The sequence below is a fragment of the Gopherus flavomarginatus genome, chromosome 17 (assembly GCF_025201925.1).
Source record: "Gopherus flavomarginatus isolate rGopFla2 chromosome 17, rGopFla2.mat.asm, whole genome shotgun sequence".
Lineage (NCBI taxonomy): Eukaryota > Metazoa > Chordata > Testudines > Testudinidae > Gopherus > Gopherus flavomarginatus.
In genome coordinates this window covers 4,012,759-4,036,283 of record NC_066633.1, presented here as the reverse complement: position 1 = coordinate 4,036,283, position 23,525 = coordinate 4,012,759, and the positions used below count along the sequence as shown (strand labels likewise).

Here is a 23,525-nt window from a genome sequence, read left to right as displayed (position 1 = left end):
TGCTGAGTAAAGTGGGACAATTACCTCCTGTGTGTTACATATGGGACTCCTGTTAATACACCCCAGAAGGATATTTACCTTTTTTGTAACTGCATCACATTGTTGATTCATTACATTTGTGATCCACTACAACTACTGGATCATTTTCAACAGTATAAACTCACAGCCAGTTATTCCCAGTTTTATATTTGTACTTTTGATTTTTTTGTTCCTAAGTTTACACTTGACTTTACTCGATTTCATCTTGTTGATTTCAGACCAATTCGGCAAGATCATTTTGAATTCTGATCTGATCCTCCAAAGTGCTAACAATCCCTGCCAGTCTGGTGATAATCCTCACATTTAAAAAGCACATTCTACACGATATTATCCAAGTCATTAATGAAAATATTGAGTAGTATTGGACGCAAGACAGACTCCTGCAGGACCCCAATAGATACTGCCTCCCAGTTAACAGCTACTATTGATAACTATTCTTTGAACACCAGTTATGCACCCACCTTACAGTAACTTCATCTAGACCACATTTCCTTAGTTTTCTTATGAAAAAATCATGAGAGTCTAAGCCAAAAGCCTTACTGAAAATCAAGATGCTAGGGGCGGGGAATACATCTACTGCTTTCCCTCTACCCTCTAGGATAGTAACCCTGTCATTGAAGGAAATTAGTTTGGTTTGGCATGGATTTTTGAGAAGTCTTCATTGGGTAGTATTTATTCTCTTACTGTCCTCTACATGCTTGTTGTAACTCAAGTTGTTGCATCCCCAGAGAGTTACTAGCTTTAGCATCAACATCACTTAAGTTTCAAACTCCCTCCCTCCCAACTAGCTAGCTAGAATTTAAAGCACCACTCAACTTGAGCTAGAGAATTGTGTGTGGATGGGAGCTGAGCTAGGGGTAGCATTACAGTTATTACCTGAGCTAATTATGCTGTGAAAGCACACCCTCAGTAGTCCTACATCAACAAATAAGTCGTACCCTGACCCTAGGAAATCAGCCTCAGATTCTAAAAATTTATTTTCTTTACAAACAGTACCATGTAATCTACCTGAGCCACCTAGATCATTCAGGGCTTTAGCTCTTTATAAACATACATCCATGTTAATAATCTTGAAAGTTGCTATTGGTTGGGGTAGGGCTGATTAGCAGAGAAAATTCAATTACATAGTTTAAAAGGGACAAAAAAGTGACACATGGAAAAAAAGTATTTAATTTTAACTTTAGGGATTTGGGTAAGATTGGAAGGCAAATAAGTGATGTTTTAACAGATAAATTAGCAGTTTAACTACATAACTCTCAGTCATCCAGTGCTTTTTGAAAAAGTCAGGTTTTATCTCATAGACTCATCTTCTCTGTTGTTTCTTCTATCTGCCCAGACATACACAGGCCCTTAAATGTACAGCACATAGTTTAATTGATGACTGCCCACAGCAAGAGTTCTTCAAAAGGTGACAGTCCCATGTCTCCAAATCAGATTAAATGAACCGAAATGTAATAAATCCAAAATTTAACCCCATGCTCACCAGTAGGGACACAGACAGAAACCCTGTATGAGGATTATTAGTCACAGAAAATGACAAGACTAGAATGAAGGCTGACAACTTGCTAGGTTTTGTAATTCAATCTATACACAACCTTTCAGGGCATACCATCTGCTTTGGTGAAGGCCCAAATCCAATCTTTTGTTCCTTTCTTCACAATGCCTACAAAGGGCTGCTTGGAATGCTTAACTGACACAGGTGCTATCACTCCTTAAATTAAGCACAGCCTGAGCCAATTTCCCTGCATCCAGTATCTGGCTTGCATCAGCTTGCTGACAGACCTTACTGTCTGTAGCAGTGCTACAGCTGAAAGAATCAAAGTCCACTGTTATATCTTGAACATTTCTTTCATTGGCATTGTCAAAACTATTTTTTCCATGTAACTGTTTAAGGTGTTTCCTCAGAACAGGTTTATGTGCAAAGACCATGTCACAATAGTTACATTTATGAGGCTTGTCTCCACTGTGCAGATTGAGATGGTCCTGTAAAGAACATTTCTGAGAGAAAGTTTTCCCACAGATCTTACACTGAAAAGGTTTGATTCCTGCATGCACTCTCATGTGTCGGTGGAGATTCCCTTTCTGAGTGAACGTCTTACCACACAGCAGACACATGAACAGTTTATGCATTTTTAAATGATTAGCATAGTTTTCCAGGTGCCGGAATACTCTGGTACACTTGGGACACTGGTGGTGCCATTGGAGACCTTTGTCTATACCTCTGTTGTTAGGACCAAACATGTCTTTAGAGGCCATGATGAAATTGTCACTGCCAGCATAAGAAAGAGCATAGTTGTGGAGATGATTTTGTTCTATTTCACTCGTTCTGTTTTCTACAGTGGAATTGATTAAAAAGTGCTGAGGCTCTGATGAATGTAAAGCAGTTTGCTCAGAAGAAATAAACTGGGTTTGATCTTTTTTATTTCTAATCTCAGATACCTCCCCAATAGACTCCACCTTGACAATCTGAATGTCACTATCTTCCATGTCCATACTGTCTTCTGAGGTTTGAATACATAGCGAATCCTGTTGCAGAGTATCCTCATCTCCTTGGTGTTCTTTCAACTCAGAAGAATCGCTTTGCTGCTCACAATCCTCCTTGCTCTCCAATGGCTTCTTAGGTTTTATAAACTTCCAGAGAGCCTGTGTACATCGTTCCACAATGTGGCTCATCTGAAGAAAGCTTGCAGCAGTCAAGTAATTTACCAGCTCCATCTCAGGAAACTCCAGAATGCCACTGTAGCAGGACAAAAGCAACTGCCTCCCCACTTCTGAACTCTGCAGAATGGAGATTTTAACCTCTTTGGAGTCATTCAACAAAAACTGATCTCTTAAAAAGGGGGAGCCTGCAGCAAACACAATTTTATGCCCATGAACCTCAACATTGTCTATGTGAACTATGACATCACAAAACTTATTTTCTTCCCTCAGTTTGTTCATTTTTTGTAACATTGAATCTCCATAATTGTCAAACTTGAAGTGAAGGATATCTGATCTTTCGGACATTTTGGAAAATCTAAACAACAAAAGCAAACAAAAATTAAAGAAACAGTATATGAGGAAACTAATGGATGTATCACGCAAATTAAAAAGGGGCCAATGTGCAGGTTAAACATACATATTTTACAAAATATTTTCTTATGTTAATAAAAACACCCAAGACTATTAAAAATGAAAGAATTTTAAACGTTAAGTTTACTTTGAATATCTTAATGATGTTTACTTTTTCACATTTCACACAACTTGGACAGTGAAAGCAACCTAATCAATTTCTAGTCTATTTCATATTCTAATCCACATGCAGTAGTATAATGTTGCAATGTCCCCAACACTACAGAAGAACGTTTATTTAAAATATTATAGTTATATAGGTATTCTATTTCTTTGGAATTTAAAATAAAACCATATAAATATTTCTACTGGTTTAAACTTTTGTAAAAGCTTGCTTTCGTATGAACAAAAACTGAAGGGTCAAATTGAGCCAAAAACTTAATGTCCCTTTAGTTTTTAGCAATTGTTTTGCTTTAAAGCATGAAAAACTTCCATAGGTAATTGTTCTCTCAATGTTACACTGAAGCACCTGTCAGAGAGGACAGTGTAATATTAAACCAAGCTTCTTAACATTCATGTACTTAATAGGAGAAATATGGTCTATGAATCCAACTAAGAAAAATATTTAAAATTCTTCCACCCTCAACACCTCCTGCTCGCCTGGTGGTATTTCTAAATAAAATACAGCCTGTTACACATCTAAAATGCGCAGAATTCTAGTAGTGAACTTCATTTTTTAGACCAGATATAGTCACAATGGAAGTGATTGGGATCTCATTCATCTTTATGCATTTGTCCAATGTCCATTATCGAGCATTTGAAGCAAGTATTTTTATATTGAGGGTTTTTAAGGGTGAGAAATAAAGTCAAACTGATAGATAGCCCTGTTCTCTCCCATTCACCACCTAATAAGCAGTCGCATCAGAGAACACTTTGTCACAGGAAACACACTGCTTCTTAAACTGTAATTACTTTCAGGTGGCTATTAATGCTTGAGGGGAAAATTCCTCATTGTTAGAAAAATTATATTCCAGAAACAATACCCCACAAAAGGTGCGTGAAGATTTCCATCATACCCTTCAAGTAATTTGACCTACATAAGTAGAAGATCATACTGTAAATGTAAATTCCAGATCTGGGTATCCTCCAGTTTTGTATTCTTGGCTAGCCTGAGAAGGGAGGGAGAAAGCTCTCTGCATCTTTCTGAGTTTTACATGTTGTTTCCACTCAATATCATGCATCACAGCCATCATCCTTCCAGTCGACAGGCAGACTGACTCCTATTCAAAACAGGTTAGGTTTAACAGAGAAGTCGTACTTCTCCAGTTTAGTTCAACAGAGACATTTCAAAATTAACTACATATGGTACCTTAGTTTTCTTGTTCAAGCATCACAGAGAATGTTTCTGCAAATTGCTTAATGTGTTACCAGTTTAAAAGATTCTGGATGAATTACCTAAGGAAAGAGAAAAAAAGCTATAGTTAGCCAAAGGCTTATTTGCCTTATAACTTTAAAATGTCTTTAAAGAAATATGAATGATTTGAAAGTAATTAACTGTTTACATGTCCACACTACTATATGTGTGTTTTTAAAAACATTTTTCCAATACTGAGGAAGAACAGTATTGGAAGACTACCAGGGGTTAGTCAGAATTCCTCTCCAATTTATAAAATACTAGGCCTGCAAAGGGCCAAAAGCACCTGCCTACCTGCGTTTGGCTTTGTGGCTTTGCAACCAGTAACAAGGGTAACATCATTTTATTCCCCTTCTCATCCTCTCTTGGGTGGCTGCACCTTGCTCTTACAAGTAATCTCAGCTGATGAGCTATTAGAGCTTTCCTAGTTTTTACTTTATATAATTCCACAACATGAAAGGAAGGAGCCTGTCCAGCCCAGTGGCCATCTAGACCAGTACCCTGAGTCTGACACTCACACCATCCTTCTAGAGGGAAAAGCGAAAAGCCCCAGAGATGTCAGTTATCGGATTATTCGCTCAATAGAAAGTCACTTCCTCAACCCCCTTGGCTTAGGGATTGGTCCATGCACCCTTAACAAGAGGGGTGAAGAGCTACACCCCCCCCGGCTCCTCCTCTCCACTCACCTCCTTACTCCTCACGCTACCCCCGCCTCCTTCTCTCCCTAGCCGCCCCCACGGTGTCCCCTCCCCGCAAGGTTGGGAAGGGACCGCTCTCCGGATCCGGCCCCGGGCGGAGGCGTTGGCCGGAGGACACCGGAACCGGAAGTACCCCTCCAGAAATCTTCTTCCGGGGCTCCTGCCCTTGCCCGGTTCCTTCACGAACCCACCGCGAGCCGCCCCGGCCGCTGCCGGAGCAGCCGCCGCCGCCGCCGCCGCCGGGGCCCCGGAAGTGCATCTTCCTCTGACCCGGAAGACTCTCCCTGTCCCGCCCCCTCCCCTCCGGCCTGGGTCACGTGGTGGGGGCGGCGGCGGCCGAGGCCCGGCCGGAGGAGGCAGCGGCGGTGGTTCCGGTAGGTCCGGTTCGTGTCGCCCCCGGGGTTGTGTGGTGGGAGGGGCCAGGTCAGACCCGCGCGTTTCTTCCGCATCTGGGGGTCTCCGGTCCCCGAGGCGCCCCGAGCCGTCCAGAGCCAGCGGCCGCCCCCCCGCCCCCGGGCCTCAGCCTCGTTTTGCGGGCAGCCGCTGCCCACGCCTGGTTCTGCCGGGGGTGGGCCCAGGCCGCGTAGCCCCGGTACACGGGTCCCCTCACCTGCACGGTGCCCGAGGGCCGAGCCCCCGCCGTGATCCGCGGAACGTGCGACCAGCGCATCGAGGGTGGTTTTGTTGTTGGGAGTTTCTAAAGGGGGAGGGAGGAAACTCCAGAGCCTGGAAGTGTTGGACTGGGCAGCCCGGCACATGCCATCCCGCGCAAGGTGCTGCCCTGTGAAGCCCCTTAATGAGGGTCCCCTGTGCATTCTGCAGCATCCCCCCTCTAGCTCCCGCTCCCCCTCCCCCCCGCAGAGTTCCGCTTTATGCTGCTCTCCTGCACAGTTTTTTAGCACCTGAGTTCTCTGAGCACCTTTCTGTGTTGTGCATGAGACTAGATTTCTGTGGAGCCCTGTCTTGATCTCTGCACCCCTAACTCATCACGGGGCACGTGCACAATATTGGTAATAGTGCCTTACCATCATGCTGAGTGTACTGCATGTGTAGAAAGTGTGTTATTCAGTCTCTAATCACGTGGCTAAATGCCAGACGGTTTTCACTGGAATGTGTGCATACAGTTCTCAGTCACATCTATTTTCTGGCCAGATGTCCTCTTCCTGGCTACCCCTGGCTGTTTTCGTGCTGGATCTGTTTTGTTCTTAGTCACAGGATTGGTTTGATTGATAGGACATTGTATTTTTCTCACTGTTTGTCACACTCAAGCCTCTGGACCACTTTTGCTTGAACTTTACAAAAACTCTTGGGTGGATATACAGCCTGCAAAATCTGGAAGGGCTGAAAGTTGGTGTTTGTAATAGAAACACATGTGCAATGTTCATTATAGCTGTCACTAGCTTTCAAGGTATTGATACCCTGATTACATGTTCTGCATAGGGACAGGGGTGCATGCAAAGGGGTGGAAGAAGAGCAGTGGGGCAATATGATCTAGAAGTGGGTAGAGACCCACCTGTCCCTTCAGATATAAGGTGGCTGCACCTGAGATGCTTCACACATGGCTTGTGTGCTGAATGTTGTGATGGGTGACATGGACATATGAATAGATACTGTCACTATATGCCGAGGAATCCAGCATGCATGGGACAATTGTTGCCCATACATGTTAACTGGTGTGGGGATTGGAGGCATAAGATGGCACTTGCTAAAAAATGTAGTTTCTCATAATAGTATTCTGTCCTCCTCTGCATATTTCAGGCAGCATTTTCAAAGTTTCTGATAGTAACTAGTTGAGCCTAGTTAGCTACTGAGATAATAGTGCTTAGAAACCAAAGTGATAGTCTTTCACTCTTTCCCATTTAGTTGGTTATACTTCAACTGTCCAAACAGGTATGCATGTAACTTTTTGCACATGAATAATACTATTGCGTTCAGTGGCACTACTCACATGAGTAAAGTTACTCACTCACATTTTAGGGACTTCTGTTAATTTCCCCTTGTGTAATAGAGTCACCCAAACAACAAGAGAAGGAAATATATTTTTAAAGAGAATGCATTTGTAAAATTACAAAAATTGCCAGGAGACTCAGATGCAGTTGAAGTTCAGTTGAAAGTGACTTGATTTCAAATTGATATTGTTCCCTTAACCATAAGTCCATTCTTTCTAAATCTCTGTTGCCAGACAGTGCTGAGCTTATTCTCATGAGTACTATCAACAAAATAACCAAATTCCATTTTCAAATCTTCATGCTCTGGGACTGTATTGGTCATTGCTTGTCCGATATCACATTGATGCTAGAATCTGGCACTTTATTACTTCCCCTTCATTTGATTTACATTCCAGTCTCAATCTTCCTGCTTTCTTTATCCCATTTGTTACCCTGTTTGTAAGTGCACATACTGTTTTAGACTTTTATGGTTTGGAATAGGTAGGTTCCAAGCACTGGTGATCCTAGTGTAAAGATTGAAAACAAGTATCAATAAACAAGCACTATACTACCTCATATGTTTGAAAAATCTAGTAAAGTTTCAAATGAAATTGGACTTTGGTAGCTGTAGATTTTACAGTATTCACATTTGCAGTTTTGCATGTTGTAAATTAAGGTAGCATTAAAAGGTGAAAAATTAAAATGCAGGTGGTGCGAGGGGCAACAACTATGACTTTCTCATAGACTTTAAGGCCAGAAAGACCCATCATGATCATCTAGTCTGAGCTCCTGCACATTGCAGGCCACAAACCTCACCCACAGATTCCTGTAATATGCCAGTAGCCACCGACTGAGTTACTTGAAGTCCTCAAATCATGATTTAAAGACTTCAAGTTACAGAGAATACATCATTTACACTAGTTTAAGCCAGCAAGTGACCTTGGCTCGTGGTGCAGAAATACAAAGCTGGAGATCACATTCTGTCTAGGTATCTTGCTGCAAAAATACATAGGGTGATCTGTATTCCCAAATTTGTTTCATCTGTAGGGATTTTATAGACAAAATAATACAATTGTTTGGATTCAGGAATTCTGTAAGACTTCTGGGCTACACTGTTGCAGAATGCCTCATTTCATGGAATTCTGTGGTACTGTTTAAATTTTGTGGATGTTACCATGTTTTCCATAGTGATCCTTATGTTCCTGCTTAACATTAGAAGGTCAAGGCCCTGACCAGACTTGGTTATAGATATACAGTGAACAGATTAACTGACAGTTAGGCATGAGAATTTCCTTCTGCTTTCCAAGTCCAGCTGCAGACAGTTTTTAGTAGCATATATCATATGAAACCGTTAAGGTCATTGCTGCTGCTTGAAGGTTTCAGATCATATTTTCAAAGAGCCATGCTGGACCAATAAATGTAACTATACATTTCTGTTTGAATCCCCAGTGAATGATGTAAGCTGTATAAATACACACTGCACCCTTATAAGGGTCACTCTAACCTCTGGCTGGAGTACCTTATCTTCCATGCTAACTGCTTCTCTGTATTTACGGATCTATGTCCTATGTCTGCCTGTAAAGGGAGACCTGTAGATGTGCACAATGCTATTGGAATGTCATTCAGTTTCGTGAGACTAGACTCTTTGCAGTGAACTCATTTCAGTGACGTTCTTTTGCTGCTCTGGCTAAGGCAGCGTCAGCGTTTCTTTTATAAACCACTGTTTCCCTGGGCCTACAGTCTGTCTCCGTGGTTGGAGCAATTACTTTGTGCTAGAGTCTGACATAAGCATTTTGTCCCGAGCACAGTTTCTAGACTAAAAATAAAATCCCTATGGGATCAGCTATATTGATAATCCTTAACAGGTTTAAGGTTGTGTTAGCTTGAACTCTTTTATGTTTTTTCTGATACCTGGCTTTGTGTGTTATTCAACCACCTTCCTGAGATCTCTGCTTGTCATACTGCTCTCTTTCATGAGAATCACAGGGGTTGGGGAATTTGAAGAAACTTAATCTTAAAATGAATATCCTGTTTTCATTTGGCCCTTGAAGTCAGATTGACCTAGAAGAGGGGCCCAATGGGAAAACTACACCATTTTATGGCCATGATACTCCTTTGAGAACAATCCTTTACAAGGAGCTAAAAAATAAGGAGTACAATTATTCTTTGTTCCCTTGAAGCAAGAGGGATGCTTCATTTCCATATAGAATCATAGGACTGGAAGGGACCTTGAGAGATCTAGTCCAGTTCCCTGCACTCATGGCAAGACTAAGTATTGTCTAGACCAGGGTCCCCAACACGGTGCCCATGAGTGCCATGGCACCCGTCGGGGCATCTCAATGCACCCGTGTCCTGGCCAGCGGTTGAGCATCCGCCAAAATGCCGCTGAATTTTGGCGGATGCTCGACCGCTGCCACGGTCCAAAGGTTGGGGACCACTGATCTAGACCATTCTTGACAGGTGTTTGTCTAACCTGCTCTTAAAAATCTCCAATGATGGAGATTCCACAACTTCCCTAGGCAATTTATTCCAGTGGTTAACCACCCTGACAATTAGGAAGATTTTCGTAATGTCCAACCGAAACCTCCCTTGCTGCAATTTAATCCCATTGCTACTTGTCCTATCTTCAGAGGTTAAGAAGAACAATTCTTCTCCCTCCTCCTTGTAACGACCTTTTATGTACTTGGAAACGGTTATCATCTCACTTCTCAGTCTTCTCTTTTCCAGACTAAACAAACCCAATTTTTTGAATCTTCCCTCACGATGGTCATGTTTTCTAGACCTTTAATCATTTTTGTTGCTCTTCTCTGGACTTTCTCCGATTTGTCCACATCTTTCCTGAAATGTGGCACCCAGAACTGGACACAATACTCCATCTGAGGCCTAACCAGCAGAGTGGAGCAGAATGAAAAGCAAAAATCAAAAGCACACAAAAAAGGACCCATCAATTATAAAGGAGCCTTGTGGGATGTGATTCTCCTAGACATTCTCCCTCCTTTACTGGAGAACCTGTGACCTGAAGATCCAGATTCTGTGAGGCAATTTCTGGTGTCTTAGGAGTTACCCATTCTGTTTTTGAAAATTTACTTTTTATTGGTGTTGAAATTAACCCCATAATAACAAGCTTAGGGACACTGTCGGTATTCAGAGTTGTCACAGGGAGGGTTCTGAGCTGTGATGTGGCACATAATCTGAGATTTGTGCTAGGTGGGGACCTTCTCTCCTAAACTTCTCAACAGTGAGACTGGAAACCATAATGGCTACACTGCATCTGAGAGTGAGCCTCCAGCCTGGATCTTCAGACTCAGGCTAGCAGGTCTTGCGCTAGTGTTCCAAAAATAGATGCGTAGGTGTTGCGGCTTGGGCTCTGAAGCCAGATGTGTGATATGGGTTTGAGAGCTTGAGCTCCAGCCCAAGCCATGACATGTCCACATAGCTACTTTTAGAGCATTAGTGCGAGCTCTGCTACCACCAGTCTGGGGACCTGGGCTTGAGAGGCTCACTCCCAGATATGGAGTATACACGTCCTGAGTTTCTTAGACAAGCTGCAAGCATCATAGCTAGAGTGTTCTCCCTACTCCTGTGTTTTCTTGCTCGGATTCTGTGAGATTCATGGTGCTGCCAGACATCTCTAATTGTATTGCAAATTTTTGACGTGAGTTCTTTTAGACTGGCTCCTATTTTAGTGAGCTCATAGACTTCCTATTCCGCAGCCATCCCGAGTCCTCTGGTTCAGGTAAAGTGTCCAGTGGGTGCTCTGCAGGGAGCCTTCTGATCTAAAGTAACTCTTGATCTTGATCATTATTGCTCTTTCTCATTCAATTATGGCAGCTACACTTCTTTCTTTTCTCAGCATCGATGGTCAGATAAAAATTCTAACACTTTTTAACAATTGATAAAATTCCTTCAAGGAATTTCTCTGAATTGAAAATCTGATATTTTCTATAGGCGGAACACAGATTTTTGCTCGTCAAGTTATTTGTGAGAGGCCAATAATTTACATTAATATTGCACATTAAAGCCTCTTGCTTTGGGCCAGATCCTGCTACCCTTTCTTTTGCAGGGTAGTAACTTTCTCATACTCGGTCCCATTGATTTCAGAGAGACTGCTTGCAGAGCAAGGTATCACTCAGTGTATGGGTGGGAAAATCAGACTCATTTGGGTCTCTTATTGTTGCACTGTAAGTGTGGTATTGAGACATTCCTGTAGTGGATAAATTTAGCCAATCACACACATTCCCTGATTATTGTGTATGATGCCTGTTTGAAGAGTAGAAAGCATGTGAAATCACAGCATACTTTCTTTTTTTAAAGTGAATTTAGTGCTCATGAAAGGTGCTGGATTGTCAGACTTTGAAAATAAATTAAATTTAGCACTTCAAGCTAGACACACTGTACCAAAATAAATTGCTAAACTGCTCTTTACCTTATCTTAATAACTGCTAATGATCAAAGCCAGCTCTTCTACTCCTGTTGTCTTTCAGGAGAGTAGATATTCATTCACACTTCATTTGCAAAGTTTTGGCAAAAATATTTTAAAAGAAGGTTTTGGGAGCTTATTTTTATTTTGCATTTTGTTAATAATTTAGTTATTTTCAGATGAGCTGCCAATTTTGTAGGTAGTGTAGAAGTGTACTTGGAATTCAGAAATGATTACTAATAACCATTTACGATTTATTGCTGGTTTCATATCCAGTATTCCTTGTGGAGTATAAAATGAAAGAATGTTGGACTTTCAACTTTTTAAACTGATAGACTCAGCTTGAAGCTGACCCTGGAATTTTGATGTCAGAAACAAAAAGCAAAGACAGGCTTTTTAACCTTGTGGCCAGTGATACAAACACAGCAGAGGAAACTCAGAAATAAGGCAAAATGTATTGCTCAGATAGAGGCGGAAAGGCTTTAAAGGTATTAAAGGAATCTTTTCATCAGGTGATGCTAAATTTGATGTCATCCTTCCTGGGCATAGGTGAGAATAGTATTGAGATGGTTTATCAGAAAGCCTGTGGCAGTAATCCTTTGGTATTTGCTGGTAAGCATCCTTAGATAATACAGCTGAAATGAGACTTTTACTCCATTCATTGCTTCTCTCTGTTTGCTTGTCACTCATAAAGCTCCTTCCTCAGATCTGCATCTCTGTGCTGCTCAGCTCTCCCTGCTATATCTACTGCTGTTAGAGCATGGTCATCTGCACTGCCCTCAGCTTCATTATTAGGATGTTGTTGCAAAGTCTGCGAGTCTCAGTCTGGAGCGAGACTGCTTAGATCAAGGTGGAAGATTGTAAACTGGGACCGATTATCTCTGTGGGCCACAGCCTGTCTTAAAGACAAGTGGCTCCTGTCCACTTTATGTAAATAAAGCACATTCCTTGGGCCCCTGACGGGATCAGTGGAGCCCCTTAGTTGGGCAAATTTTGGAGATCGTCTGGGCTTGAGACTATTTTCAAGTACTTTCTCCAAACCTACTATTGTGTAGAGCAGCAGGAAAACATTGCACATGAGCAGATAAAATTAGGGGGGATAGTAGGGCCAATGTGGGCCAGAAGAGAGGAATAAACTTCTATGTTTTTGTCCAGAAGTAGTGTACTTTGTGTACTTCGTGTAAAGTGTGGCTTCTAAGAACAAGAGTCACTCTGATATACTACATTGTCAAGCCTTCCTAGACATGATGATGGATGTGATATTACAATTGACCTTTCATGTCTTGCTGTTACAATCTTCCTTAAATTTACACTGTACCCTCAGTTCAGTGACAAGGCAGAGTCATGAGTGGCAGTTTTATTAATTACTTGGCAGCAGTAGGTTGGGTAGAGTTCATTAAATTCTAACTTAGTTTAAGAAAAATCAAACCCAGAAGCCTTTGTGGGAAAACGCAAGGCCTTTGCCATGTACTGAAAAAACAGCAACTGTCTTCTAGGCTGCTATATGCAGCCTTTTTATACGTTAGTGTGAAATTGTCTGAATATGACAAGTGTAGGATGTTGCATTTTTAAAGAATTTCTTGCTTCTCAAAGGAAAATCACACAATGCTCCTTCCTTCAGTGACTTTCACGACTCAGTTTCTGTCTGCATGTCTGCTTTGCACTCAGAGAGAAGGTTTCATAAGAGGTTAAGAGCAATTGTATAGTCCATTGGTGAAAAAATAGAAGGCAATATATTTGCACGAGTTGGGGCAGTAAAAGTTTATGGTGAAGTTATATTACTCTAATCTCAGATGTTCCTTGCACTGGAGGAGAAATTCAGTCTCAGAGTAAGGAGTAGTCATCTGGCTGTATTGAGTCTTAGTGTGCAGCCAGCCCATTGGTGGATTGGGCTAGGACAGTTACCTGCAATACAATTCACATTCATCAGGCAGGATAATTCATAGATTCCAAGGCCAGAAGGAATCATTTTAATCATTTAGTGTGACCTTCTCTATAAGACAGACTATAGAACTTGCCCAAAATAATTCCTTTTGAACTCACACACTTTTTAAATCCAATCTTGATTTAAAATTGCCTTTGATGGAGAATCCACCATGACCCTTGGTAAATTGTTCCAATGGTTAATTACCCTCACTGTTAAAAATTCATGCCTAAAATGATGCTGAAAATCCATCCAACATTAATTCCAAAGTACCTCCTGTGCATGGCTTATGGACTTTGTAGGGCACCAAGTCAAAAACCAATCCTCTCAGGTGGTTGTATATCCTTTGTGTACCCACTATGTGCACTTCGAAAAACGTGTCTGGGCCAAACTGTCTCATTGTCTGGCTGCTATTTTGGCAGCCAAGTGAGGTCAGTTACCTATAGGACAAAGGGCACAATTCAAATGGAAAAAAAATTCAGGTTTGGTCATCCTTTGGAGTCAGTAAAGACCAGGACTCTTGTGATGAGCATGTAATTGGGACTTACTAAGGAATTTAGCGCTTTGTACCATGGCATTCTATTTTTAGCCAGGGGTTCTAAGAGCCTTTGATGTTGGAGATGTGTAGTTGAACTCCACCTTATGTTCCCTTTATCTAATATCTTGTGACTTTTTTTAACCTATCTGTTGGCTCTGACTTGCAGCACTGAACCAACCTATGCTGCTGTTCCTGTTTCTTGGTAGGGTGTCCAGAGCTAATTCTTATAATACAAAAATGTCAGTAAAGATGCATAAAATATTGCTGAGCTCAGGGGTCCATTGCGTCTCAAGTACAGCATATCGAGTTAAATCATATAATGTTGAGATGATTTGTGAGTTGAATTTCATGAGTGGCATGTCCTGATATTTACAAAACCCTAGCGTGATATTTGCATGAACATAGGTGAAGGGAAGGCCAGGTTATCTATGACTAGGTTTATAGTTGGAAGTATGCTGGCCCTAAAATAATGTCTTTCATCGCCAGGCATAGCACATACTCCATGAGCCTGTTTTACACTACAGACAGTACTGTGTCGGGGATTTAGTTACAACTCTCATTTGGCAGTGTAGACAAGATCTTAACCATGTTCCTTAAAAAGATGAACTTAAGCACTGCTTGGGAGTATGATTTTAGGCCTCATCTACACTGCACAATGGAAGTGTTATTTCCAGGTTCTCAGATGTGAATCTGTTTGTAATGTAGATGGGCCTTCACTGGGAAAGGTGTTTGTGAAACACTTCAAAATATAACTGTTTTATGATCTATAGAAACCAGTGCAGCACTTTCAGAGTAAAGAGTTTCACAGCAAATTGAAAAGCCAGGACCATGAGTGCACATTGATGTACTGAGATCTATTACTTAGCTATGCAGTCAGATGTGTTGATCTTTAATAGTCATCGAGTTTCCGAAAAGAAACATTTGAGCTTCAAGCACAAACTTCTATATAAGTATTTTTATGATTTTTGTTTTTCAGGAGTATATAAAATTTAATCTCATTCATGAGTCGAACTTCCTTTTTAAGTCATGGATGACAAGGTCTCTGTTGGAAAAATCAGTGTGTCTTCAGACTCAGTATCCACTCTTAACAGTGAAGATTTTGTCTTGGTTTCCAGGCAAGGGGATGAAACGCCATCTACAAATAATGGTAGTGATGATGAGAAAACAGGACTGAAGGTAAGAATCCATAACCCGAGTTCATTCTTTCTTCTAACCCAAATTAACCATAAAAGAGCTTAAAGAGAGACTTGTGTTATTGAAAACTTGAAAGAAGAGAGAACTTATTCAAGAATCAATGTCCTTTGCTGATATTTTTTGAATTACTTCTGCTGTTATTGTAGATGATATTTATGTTTTGAATAAGTGCTGTCACCATCACTACTTGGTTTTTCATTTTGCCGAATCCTTCACTGGAGTTGTCACCCAGTGTTTGGGATGAAACAATCATAAATTATGATTTTAAGACAGTTAAAATTACAACTTTACTGCAGCTTTCAGGGGAGAAAGCCCTTGTTAATGCACATATGTCATCAGTTTGCCTATTGGTTCTACTATGTACTAAAGTTTCTCAATGTGAAACGTTCTCTTTAAGAAATTTGGAAGTAGTCTAAAACCTAACACCCATAACATGTAACATGGACCTCAGAACACAGGCCCAGGAGCAAGTTATGTGAACTCTGTGGGCATTGACTTCATTGTTTCACTTCTGGGATTGCTATCCTGGAAAAAGACCCTCAGGGATTTTTGGAGGTTGTTTCCCTGTGTTATGCACTTAGGTTTCCTTTATGCTTGACAGCCTTTCACTGGCCTTAAAACGTGGTGATAGAAATATGATGGGAACTCTAAACTCTTGCACCTGTAGCTGTATTTTCATATACACCTCTACCCTGATATAACACAACCCGATATAACATGTATTCGGATAGAACACAGTAAAGCAGCGCTCCGGGATGGGGCAGGGCTGCTCACTCTGGTGAATCAAAGCAATTTCGATATAACGTGGTTTCACCTATAACGCGGTGAAGATTTTTTGACTCCCAAGGACAGCGTTATATTGGGGTAGAGATGTATTATAATATAAAGTGGATCTTTTCCAGGGCTGATCTAAGTTAGAATGTTCTGTATGGAAGTTGAAGGAAAAATTATCTTGCGTATGTAAGAGACATTGAGATCTCAGGTCAGTTAGATCTGTCATGCAACGAATGTCCAATCCAAATTTCAAATGGGGAGAGAAATCTTATATTCCCTCTGTGGGACTGTTTTCTTCTTTGCTGCTAGGAGCTGGGAAGCTGAACAAAGACTTCACTGCAGATTTCCTGATGCTTTTCCACAGCTTTCTACTTGGCTTTCTTGAATTCCTTTCTGATCTCTATGTACTAGTCATTTAATGGATGCATGATTATAGATGACACAACAGACAGCCTTCAGTGGAAGAACAGTTCTTTTTCCTTGAGAACTTTTTCATCTGGTGAAAAATTTGATTTATGTAATTGTCACTGAATCTTCTGCAGTTGCAATACAATTCCCCTTGCAAAGCAATAGTCTGCAAAATAATATCAACAAGTGAGACTTCCTTGAATGATCCACAAGGTTCTGTTCAGAAATTTAACTCCAGAAGAGGAATAGTAGCCTCACTTGTCTGAGTCACTACTGAGTCTTAGAATTTCAGCACACCGCGCAGAAGATGTCCTTGTTTTAAGAACAGTAATGTGAGAGGCAACTGATCAGTTTCTTAAACTATTGAGCGTTATCTGAGTCTACAGAAGAGGGAAGACTATGAGAGTTAATTCCACTCTGTTAGTACCAAATAACATTTGGAGATATGAAATGGCTCATTCTGAAGCAAGTGTCACTTCAAGGTTGAGATGGTTGGATTCCTAATGAAGTTGTAATGATTACCCAGCTATGGGTGTTAAATGCTTTTGGATTTTCAGGATGCACATGTATCTTTAGTTTAGTAACATTTGGGCTTGTATTATCAAACAAAATTATGCTGTTTCCTGATCTGGAATTAAACATTACAATAGTTTTCTTGGATTTCATGAGCAAACTTCAGCATGAATTCCCAGGTGAAGGCTGGGTACAGTTGTTGAACAAAATGAATCACCTTGAACCTTTCCTTTTGTATTCTGTCTTTTGAGATAGCATGCTGTTTCTTTATAACTGCAATCTGAATGATTAATGGAAACATTATACCTTAGTTAATGCAAGTAGATGCCCAGTTCAAAGTCATTCCTGCAGGAATTTCTATAGTTAACCCCCTCCTTTCTGCATAAGGAGACGACAAACTGTCACTGGAAATGGAGGGTATTGTAGCTGGCTTTATGAATGAAAATCAATTGCTTGTTGTCAGTGGATTAAAGAGAAACGAAGATTAGAAGGATAACTCCAGTGTCTTGGTGGGGAACAGTCCTGTCCACTGCCTCCATAAAATGGACTGTGCTTTCCAGAAGTCAATTCCACTGTGTTAGTTGGCTGTTTATCTGTGGAACTTGAAAGCTAGGTTCAGGAGGAGGCAGTTACCACTGTGTTGGGCACTTTATGTATATCTTATCTAGATGCATGGCAGCAGCACATGGAAATTGACTTTAAAAAAAAAATAATAAAGATCCCAAGTAGGGATTGCCCAGATTGTATGTGTCAGAGGCAGAAATGGGGAGAAGACTTTTCTCAGGGATAAAGAACTGTTTCAGGATGTATGACTAATCTAATTTGTTTGTATCTGCTCTAAGTTCAGCTGCCATCATGTTGCCACCAAAGGAGGCAAAAACTTGAACTGATCAAAAAAAATCTGAATGGCATTAATTTTGAGATTGTTGTTCTAGCTCTGTAATTCTAGAACTGCAGTTCGTGGATCTTATTTCCCTTGCTTCCTCACACGCATCCTACTGAATTTTAAGCTTGTTTGCGTGCTCTGTTTGGTGAACTGCATAAGATACATCCTGAACCTGAGGTGCTCTTCATCTTGTGTTCCTTTGATATAGACTTCTGTCTGAGCTAATAGCCATTTTTGTTTCTTTGTGAAAATTTGTATAAAATCCAGCAAGATACGTTTGCTCCTGAAAATGTTCTCATTTTCTGTAGCAGTTCATAACTATTAACTTTTTTTGCTTTTTATATGTGCTGACGTACATGGGTCACACAATTTAAAGGGGTGCTTTCATTGAGTATATGCCAAAAATGCCACCCAACAGCTGTTTCTGCTGTCAACACTTTCCCCCTTGTCACTTTGCTTGTGAGAGCTGGCAGTTGGCAGGAATTGAATTTACAAAAATCCCATTCCTGGTACACTCTGTAGAATGGGTATCTTGTAATAGCACAGTATAGCTGGTGAGGTGTGTGCATGTGCACACACCCTGAGCGTAGCAGGGGGTAGAAAAATATAAAAATTACTCTTGGATTGTTATGTGGGCTACCAATACTTATAACCAAAAATCGATTTTGTGGTGCTGCAACATCTTATAGTTGACGATTTTGGGATCATGCTGGGCTCCAGTTTTTGTTAAAATGAGAGAAAGCATCTGTCCTGAACAGACACAGACATTTACCAGATCATTAATCTCTTTACCCTTCCCTTCTGCACCCCTACTTCTGTCAGGGTTCAGAGGTTGCCTCTTACTGATCATTTGTGTGTTCCCAGCAAACTTACAGAACTGTGACATCTTAAATGACCCCCACTGTTTCTAGAAAATGGCTCACTAGTAGCATCATTGAATGACTGTCTTCTTGTCCTTGGCTTCCATTTGCCTCTAAGGCAGTGTTGTTGTTTTTTCTCTTGGCCTTTGGACAGCGTGCTTGTTGTATTTACCACATAGGGGCTTTTGAATGTAGCTGTAAGAGTCCCGCCCTGTGTCCAGGTTTCAAGTGTATTGATGTTTCTTGTTCCATTTTTTAAATCATAGTCTGGAATGAGGAGCACAAGTATCTCCTTGCCTTTTGTTTGCTTTACCTTCTATGACCGTTCATAGCCAGCCACAGATTACTGAGGTTTCTAAGGCCATACGTCTTTGTGAGGTGGTTTCATTCCTTTGCTGCAGGAAAATGATCAGGATAAAATGCAAGAAACCTTGAAACCGTACTGAGAATCTCCTCCTCTCTGTGCGTGATTCCACAGCATCGGCAGCCTGTCTGTGGGCATGCCTGGGGGGTTTTCTCCTGGCCTGGACTCTACAATAACACTCATTAGATTCTTCCTGCTTTCAGTTTCATGTGCTCTGTGTTGCTTTTATTGCTGATTTGTTTCACTCCTCGTGTACCGTCTGCTAGGGCAGTGGTTTTCAGCCTGTGGTCCAGGTACCCCTGGGGTTCCACAGACTATGTCTAAGGCAGTGGTTCCAGGCCACTTGCGGCCCAATCAGCACACAGCTTCGGCCCATGTGATATTCTCTGGACCATACAGGTAATATATATATTGTGTTATGGGCCAACTCCACACATAGAGAGCTGCATATACCACCCACAGTGGTAAATAAGTTGACCTCTGGTCAAAGGAGTCTGCGAAAGGTGACTATGAAAATAAAGTTTCAGATTCCAGAAAAGGAGGTCCGCAGACCACAGCTTGAATTTCCAAAGAGGTCTGCACCTCCATATGAAATATTAGGGGTCTGCACATGAGAAAAGGATAAAAACCACTGTGCTATGGAAAGTTGGAGCTTTCACCCTCTTAGATCACTGATTTGGCTGTGGCCCAGGTCACTAACAATTGAAATTTATCATTGGAAGGATATTCAGTGGCATATGTAAAATGCTGTGTACGTCTCGGGTCAGTGACTAGTGAACAGGTAGTCAGGTCACAAACGAGGCCACCACCACCACAGCTGGCACTCGTTATACTCCTTTGGCAGGCTTAGCATTGAGATCAAGGATGAACGAGCCGTTCAGGCATAAGGCACAGTATGTGGAAAGTTAACCTGCCACTGCATGTGCTTCACCTGCGCTGTAGATAGAGAACTTCAGTACAGCGTTGTCAAAGTGATGCCTTTGATCAGAACCAAATTCACTTTAAATAATGTAGAGGGAGAAAAGCAGTTGATTTTCATTTTTGTTTTCCATGTGTGACAAATGGCTAAGAAATCAAGAAACTGTTTAAACCCTAAGCATCCAGTCACTATACAAGTTGAGGTTTTCAGACATAGATGTAATATTTATTTTTGTGTTTTGTGGGGATCATAGGGTGAAGGTGTGGAAAGTCTGGGGAAGGTATTAGACATGGCTGAGATTTTTCCACTTTTCCCCGTTGAATTTAAGTGTTTGAAATTTGGAGATGGGTTGGGGGTGAGAATTGATCCTTGAAAGCCTGCAGCTGCTGTATCAGAATTAGGGCTCAATGGGGAATAACTTGGAGTGATATGAGAGAGCCAGTAACAAGGTGAATATCTCCTGCTGGGAATTTTATAGTAATTTTCTTTAGAGGGCATGTACCATGTAGACTCATATGAACATCCATGTAACAAGGTATTATCAGTTCATATTTTTTCTTGCTCTCACAGTAGATTTAATTTCAAGGCTCTAATTGTAATATGTGAAGCTCTCCTGGTAACTGATTCAGTGTATTATTTTAACAGTCTTACTTGGACTGTAGGTTGACTTACTTACTGTTTGAATCTGAGGACCTGGGCCATTGCTTCAGAAATTTTCAGCATAAGTTGATATTCCACTAAGATACATTGGTTATGGTGCAGATAGAATTATATACTTCCTTATGTAAGTGTGTGTGCATTGAGTCTTTCTCCATGCTTTACTGTCTCGTGTCCAAGCAAAAAGGAGAGGAGGAGAACAGGAACTAATTCCAGATTCTTTTTTCTGGATAAGATTTTTTTAAAGATTCTAACAAGAAAGGTCTATTAAAAGGTGCTAGGGATCTGATATAACTGAACTAGCCAGGACACTCAGTATCTTAAAGATGGATGTGATATAGAAATGGGGTACAGCGCCAGCAGGATAAGGATGGCTACCAACAAATTAAGTGATAGAACATTAGTAAATTTTGTTGGCTTCCACTTGGAAAAATGCTTTCAAGATGCTTTCTGCATCTCCTTTGTCTGTTCTATGGTATTTGTGATACACTTACCACTTCAATATCTAAATACCATTGTGACAGGTAGAGGTACTGATTGGTAAATAACGTAATAAGTTCCTGAAGTGTGAAGTTTTAGACATTTTGGAAGCACAGCTGTATAGGACACCAACACTTACACCTTGTGCCTCATAATGTGCTTCTGTTCTATTCCCTCATTCCATAGAGCTCCTCTGTATCCCTATAGACATCAGAGCCAGCAGTGTTCCTCTTCCTTGGCTAGATTTTCAGTCTGTTTTAGCCACTGCAGAGTACTTAATGCTGGCTCCATCCTCTTACCGCCTAAGGCTCTGATGTTGCACCATTTAAGTTGATGGAAGCTTTGCCATTGGCCTCAGTGGGGGCAATGTCAGCAAGCAACACAACTATGTGCATTTAATACTTTGCCTAAAGGGCTTCTGTTTCTGATGCCGAAGTATAAATCTATTTCTGACTCCCCTCTCCTGAGCCCTCTTCCTATGTAATCTCATTATTTTATCAGTAGACAGAGGTCTTTTCCTCCTTATGAACAGCATAGTGTATTTATCGAATATTAGGCACTTGCTGTTGCCCCTGAAGGCCTCCATAGAAGCCATAATAATACTAACTTCTGTTAATACTTTCATTTGCATATACTTTATATGCTGTCTGACTAGTTTTGGAGGACAATCCTCTCATTCTATTTTCCCATGTCCAAGTAATTCCTGCTCTCAGATCTCTTTTTAAGATATACTGAAGTATTAAACAAGGGCAGCTTTGTTTCTGAAGAAGAGCACTTCTATACTAAATCTAGGGAATCAGTTGCTGCATGTCTGGCTTTCGTTTAAGTTGTGTGTGTTTAGATTGTGCAGTTGTGGCTGGTGGCAAGTCTGAATTTATGCTAGTTATTTTTTAATTCTTTGTATGTGAGTTTTTCTTCAACTGAACAATCCTTTTTCCTTCCTGATTGTGTTTGACTCTTAGATTGTAGGGAATGGGAGTGAGCAGCAGTTGCAGAAGGAACTTGAAGATATACTGATGGATCCACCCGTGGAAGACCTGTCCAGTGACCGAGAACATGGAGAAGAAAGCAGGACTGATGGAGAAGGGGAAGATCCCATCCTTCTTGAGGCTTCAGCATCCTCTACCATTAACCCGGTGTCGATGACAGGACTCCAGAAACCTGAGATGAGCCTGCCAGTGAAACCGACACAGGGAGGTTAGAAAATCTGGGGAGTACCTACTAGCGACCATCAGAAGTTCTGGGTTTCTCTGTGTATGATGCACAATGTATGAAGCACTTGTCATGTCATCTGCCCATATAGTAGGATGGTATCAATAGTATAGTCAAATTTACTACTTCAGAAGTAAGTTAACTACTCAAAACAATGTGCTGTAATGCAGACGAACAGGGTGAAAGTACTGCATTGTTCTGGCTGCTTTCACCCAGAGGGATCCCAAAGTACTTCACCATCATGTGTATGTTACCACTGAAATGCAGCTGCTTCTGGGGTGGAGGGCAAGAGACAGATGGGGCACAGTGAGAGGAAAGGAAACTTTGTCTAAAGATACTTGATTAAAGCCCCTGTTCTTACAAAATTGGCATGGGGTCTTAAAAGGTATGGCAGAGCAGATGAGGTGAATTTTTCAAAAATGCTTAGGTGATTTGGGTGCTTTTAAAATTTTTTAGTCAGGATCTTGTTTTTGTGGTTTTTCCTGAAAAACTTACATGCATGTTGAAAAGTGTCTGATGCTCAACTTATTTGTCTACAGAGAATAAAGAGTGAAGATGCTCCATCTCGTGGGCATTCATTCATAAGGTTTAGGCTTATAAAATGTGTTTCCACAAAATTTGTGAATTCAGTAAATAGTTCTAAGAGCTAGCATGCTCTCACTCTCTCTCTTGTTTCTCTTTTAAATGATCAATAATAAATAAAATAAAGCTTCCTTATTCTTATTTTTAGCTGCTAAATAGCATTAAAAGAATTTAAAAGTACACTTCTGACATCACTTTTCTGTCTGAGCAATGTTGTAGTTGCCAGAGGGATGCCATACGATTCCCATTAGGAGGAGAGGTGGCCCATGAGATTATTTAAGATATGGTTCAAACTATGGATAAAGTTTGGAAACCCCTGTCCTGAAGGAAAATGGTGGTTAGTTCACAGTGTGTCCACGATGAGTGCTTTAAACACATGCTGTCTTTTAAATTGGTCCAGTTAGAATGCCTGTGACTTTTACTACCCTGGTGAAAATTAATGCATTCGGACAGTATGCTAGAGGGTACCCCCATGGAGAGAGCCAGTCATAAGAGCTTGGATAGCCCAGTGGCTCTTTCCATTTCTAATCACGGGCTTTCCATATCCCTTTTAGTCTGTCCTGGGTTTTTGTAATGTCTAGATGAAATTACTATAAGGCAGTGCACAACTGGTTGAAAGACCATACTCAAAAAATAGTTATCGATGGTTTGCTGTCAGACTGGG

The 23,525-nt window shown here is 41.0% G+C and overlaps 2 protein-coding genes across 9 annotated transcripts in view; one reads left to right on the top strand and one right to left on the bottom strand.

The window, feature by feature from the left end:
- Window positions 1-992: 992 nt before the first annotated feature.
- Window positions 993-5,427, bottom strand: ZBTB26 (zinc finger and BTB domain containing 26). Of its 3 annotated transcripts, XM_050926267.1 has the most exons (4): window positions 5,191-5,427; window positions 4,460-4,545; window positions 4,167-4,259; window positions 993-3,055 (listed from the first exon to the last, which is right to left on the bottom strand). In XM_050926267.1, the coding sequence occupies exon 4, from the start codon at window positions 3,043-3,045 to the stop codon at window positions 1,726-1,728; it is 1,320 nt and encodes a 439-aa protein (XP_050782224.1). In that variant the 5' UTR covers window positions 3,046-3,055; window positions 4,167-4,259; window positions 4,460-4,545; window positions 5,191-5,427; the 3' UTR covers window positions 993-1,725. The 3 variants fall into 3 exon arrangements, with proteins under 3 accessions (XP_050782224.1, XP_050782222.1, XP_050782223.1); XM_050926265.1 differs by lacking the exon at window positions 4,167-4,259 and having other exon boundaries at window positions 5,191-5,426; XM_050926266.1 differs by lacking the exons at window positions 4,167-4,259; window positions 5,191-5,427 and adding an exon at window positions 4,799-5,030.
- Window positions 5,428-5,490: 63 nt separating this feature from the next.
- Window positions 5,491-23,525, top strand: part of RABGAP1 (RAB GTPase activating protein 1) — a 153,263-nt gene continuing 135,228 nt past the window's right edge. For 5 of the 6 annotated variants that reach the window (XR_007769969.1, XR_007769966.1, XR_007769968.1 and 2 more), the window contains exons 1-3: window positions 5,491-5,576; window positions 14,989-15,188; window positions 22,030-22,264. Coding sequence is in view for 2 of the 6 variants with exons in the window: in XM_050926237.1 (XP_050782194.1) it covers window positions 15,039-15,188; window positions 22,030-22,264 (385 nt within the window). In the remaining 4 variants the exon portion in view is untranslated. The remainder of the gene's footprint in view (window positions 5,577-14,988; window positions 15,189-22,029; window positions 22,265-23,525) is intronic. The other variant, XM_050926238.1, reaches the window with a different exon arrangement.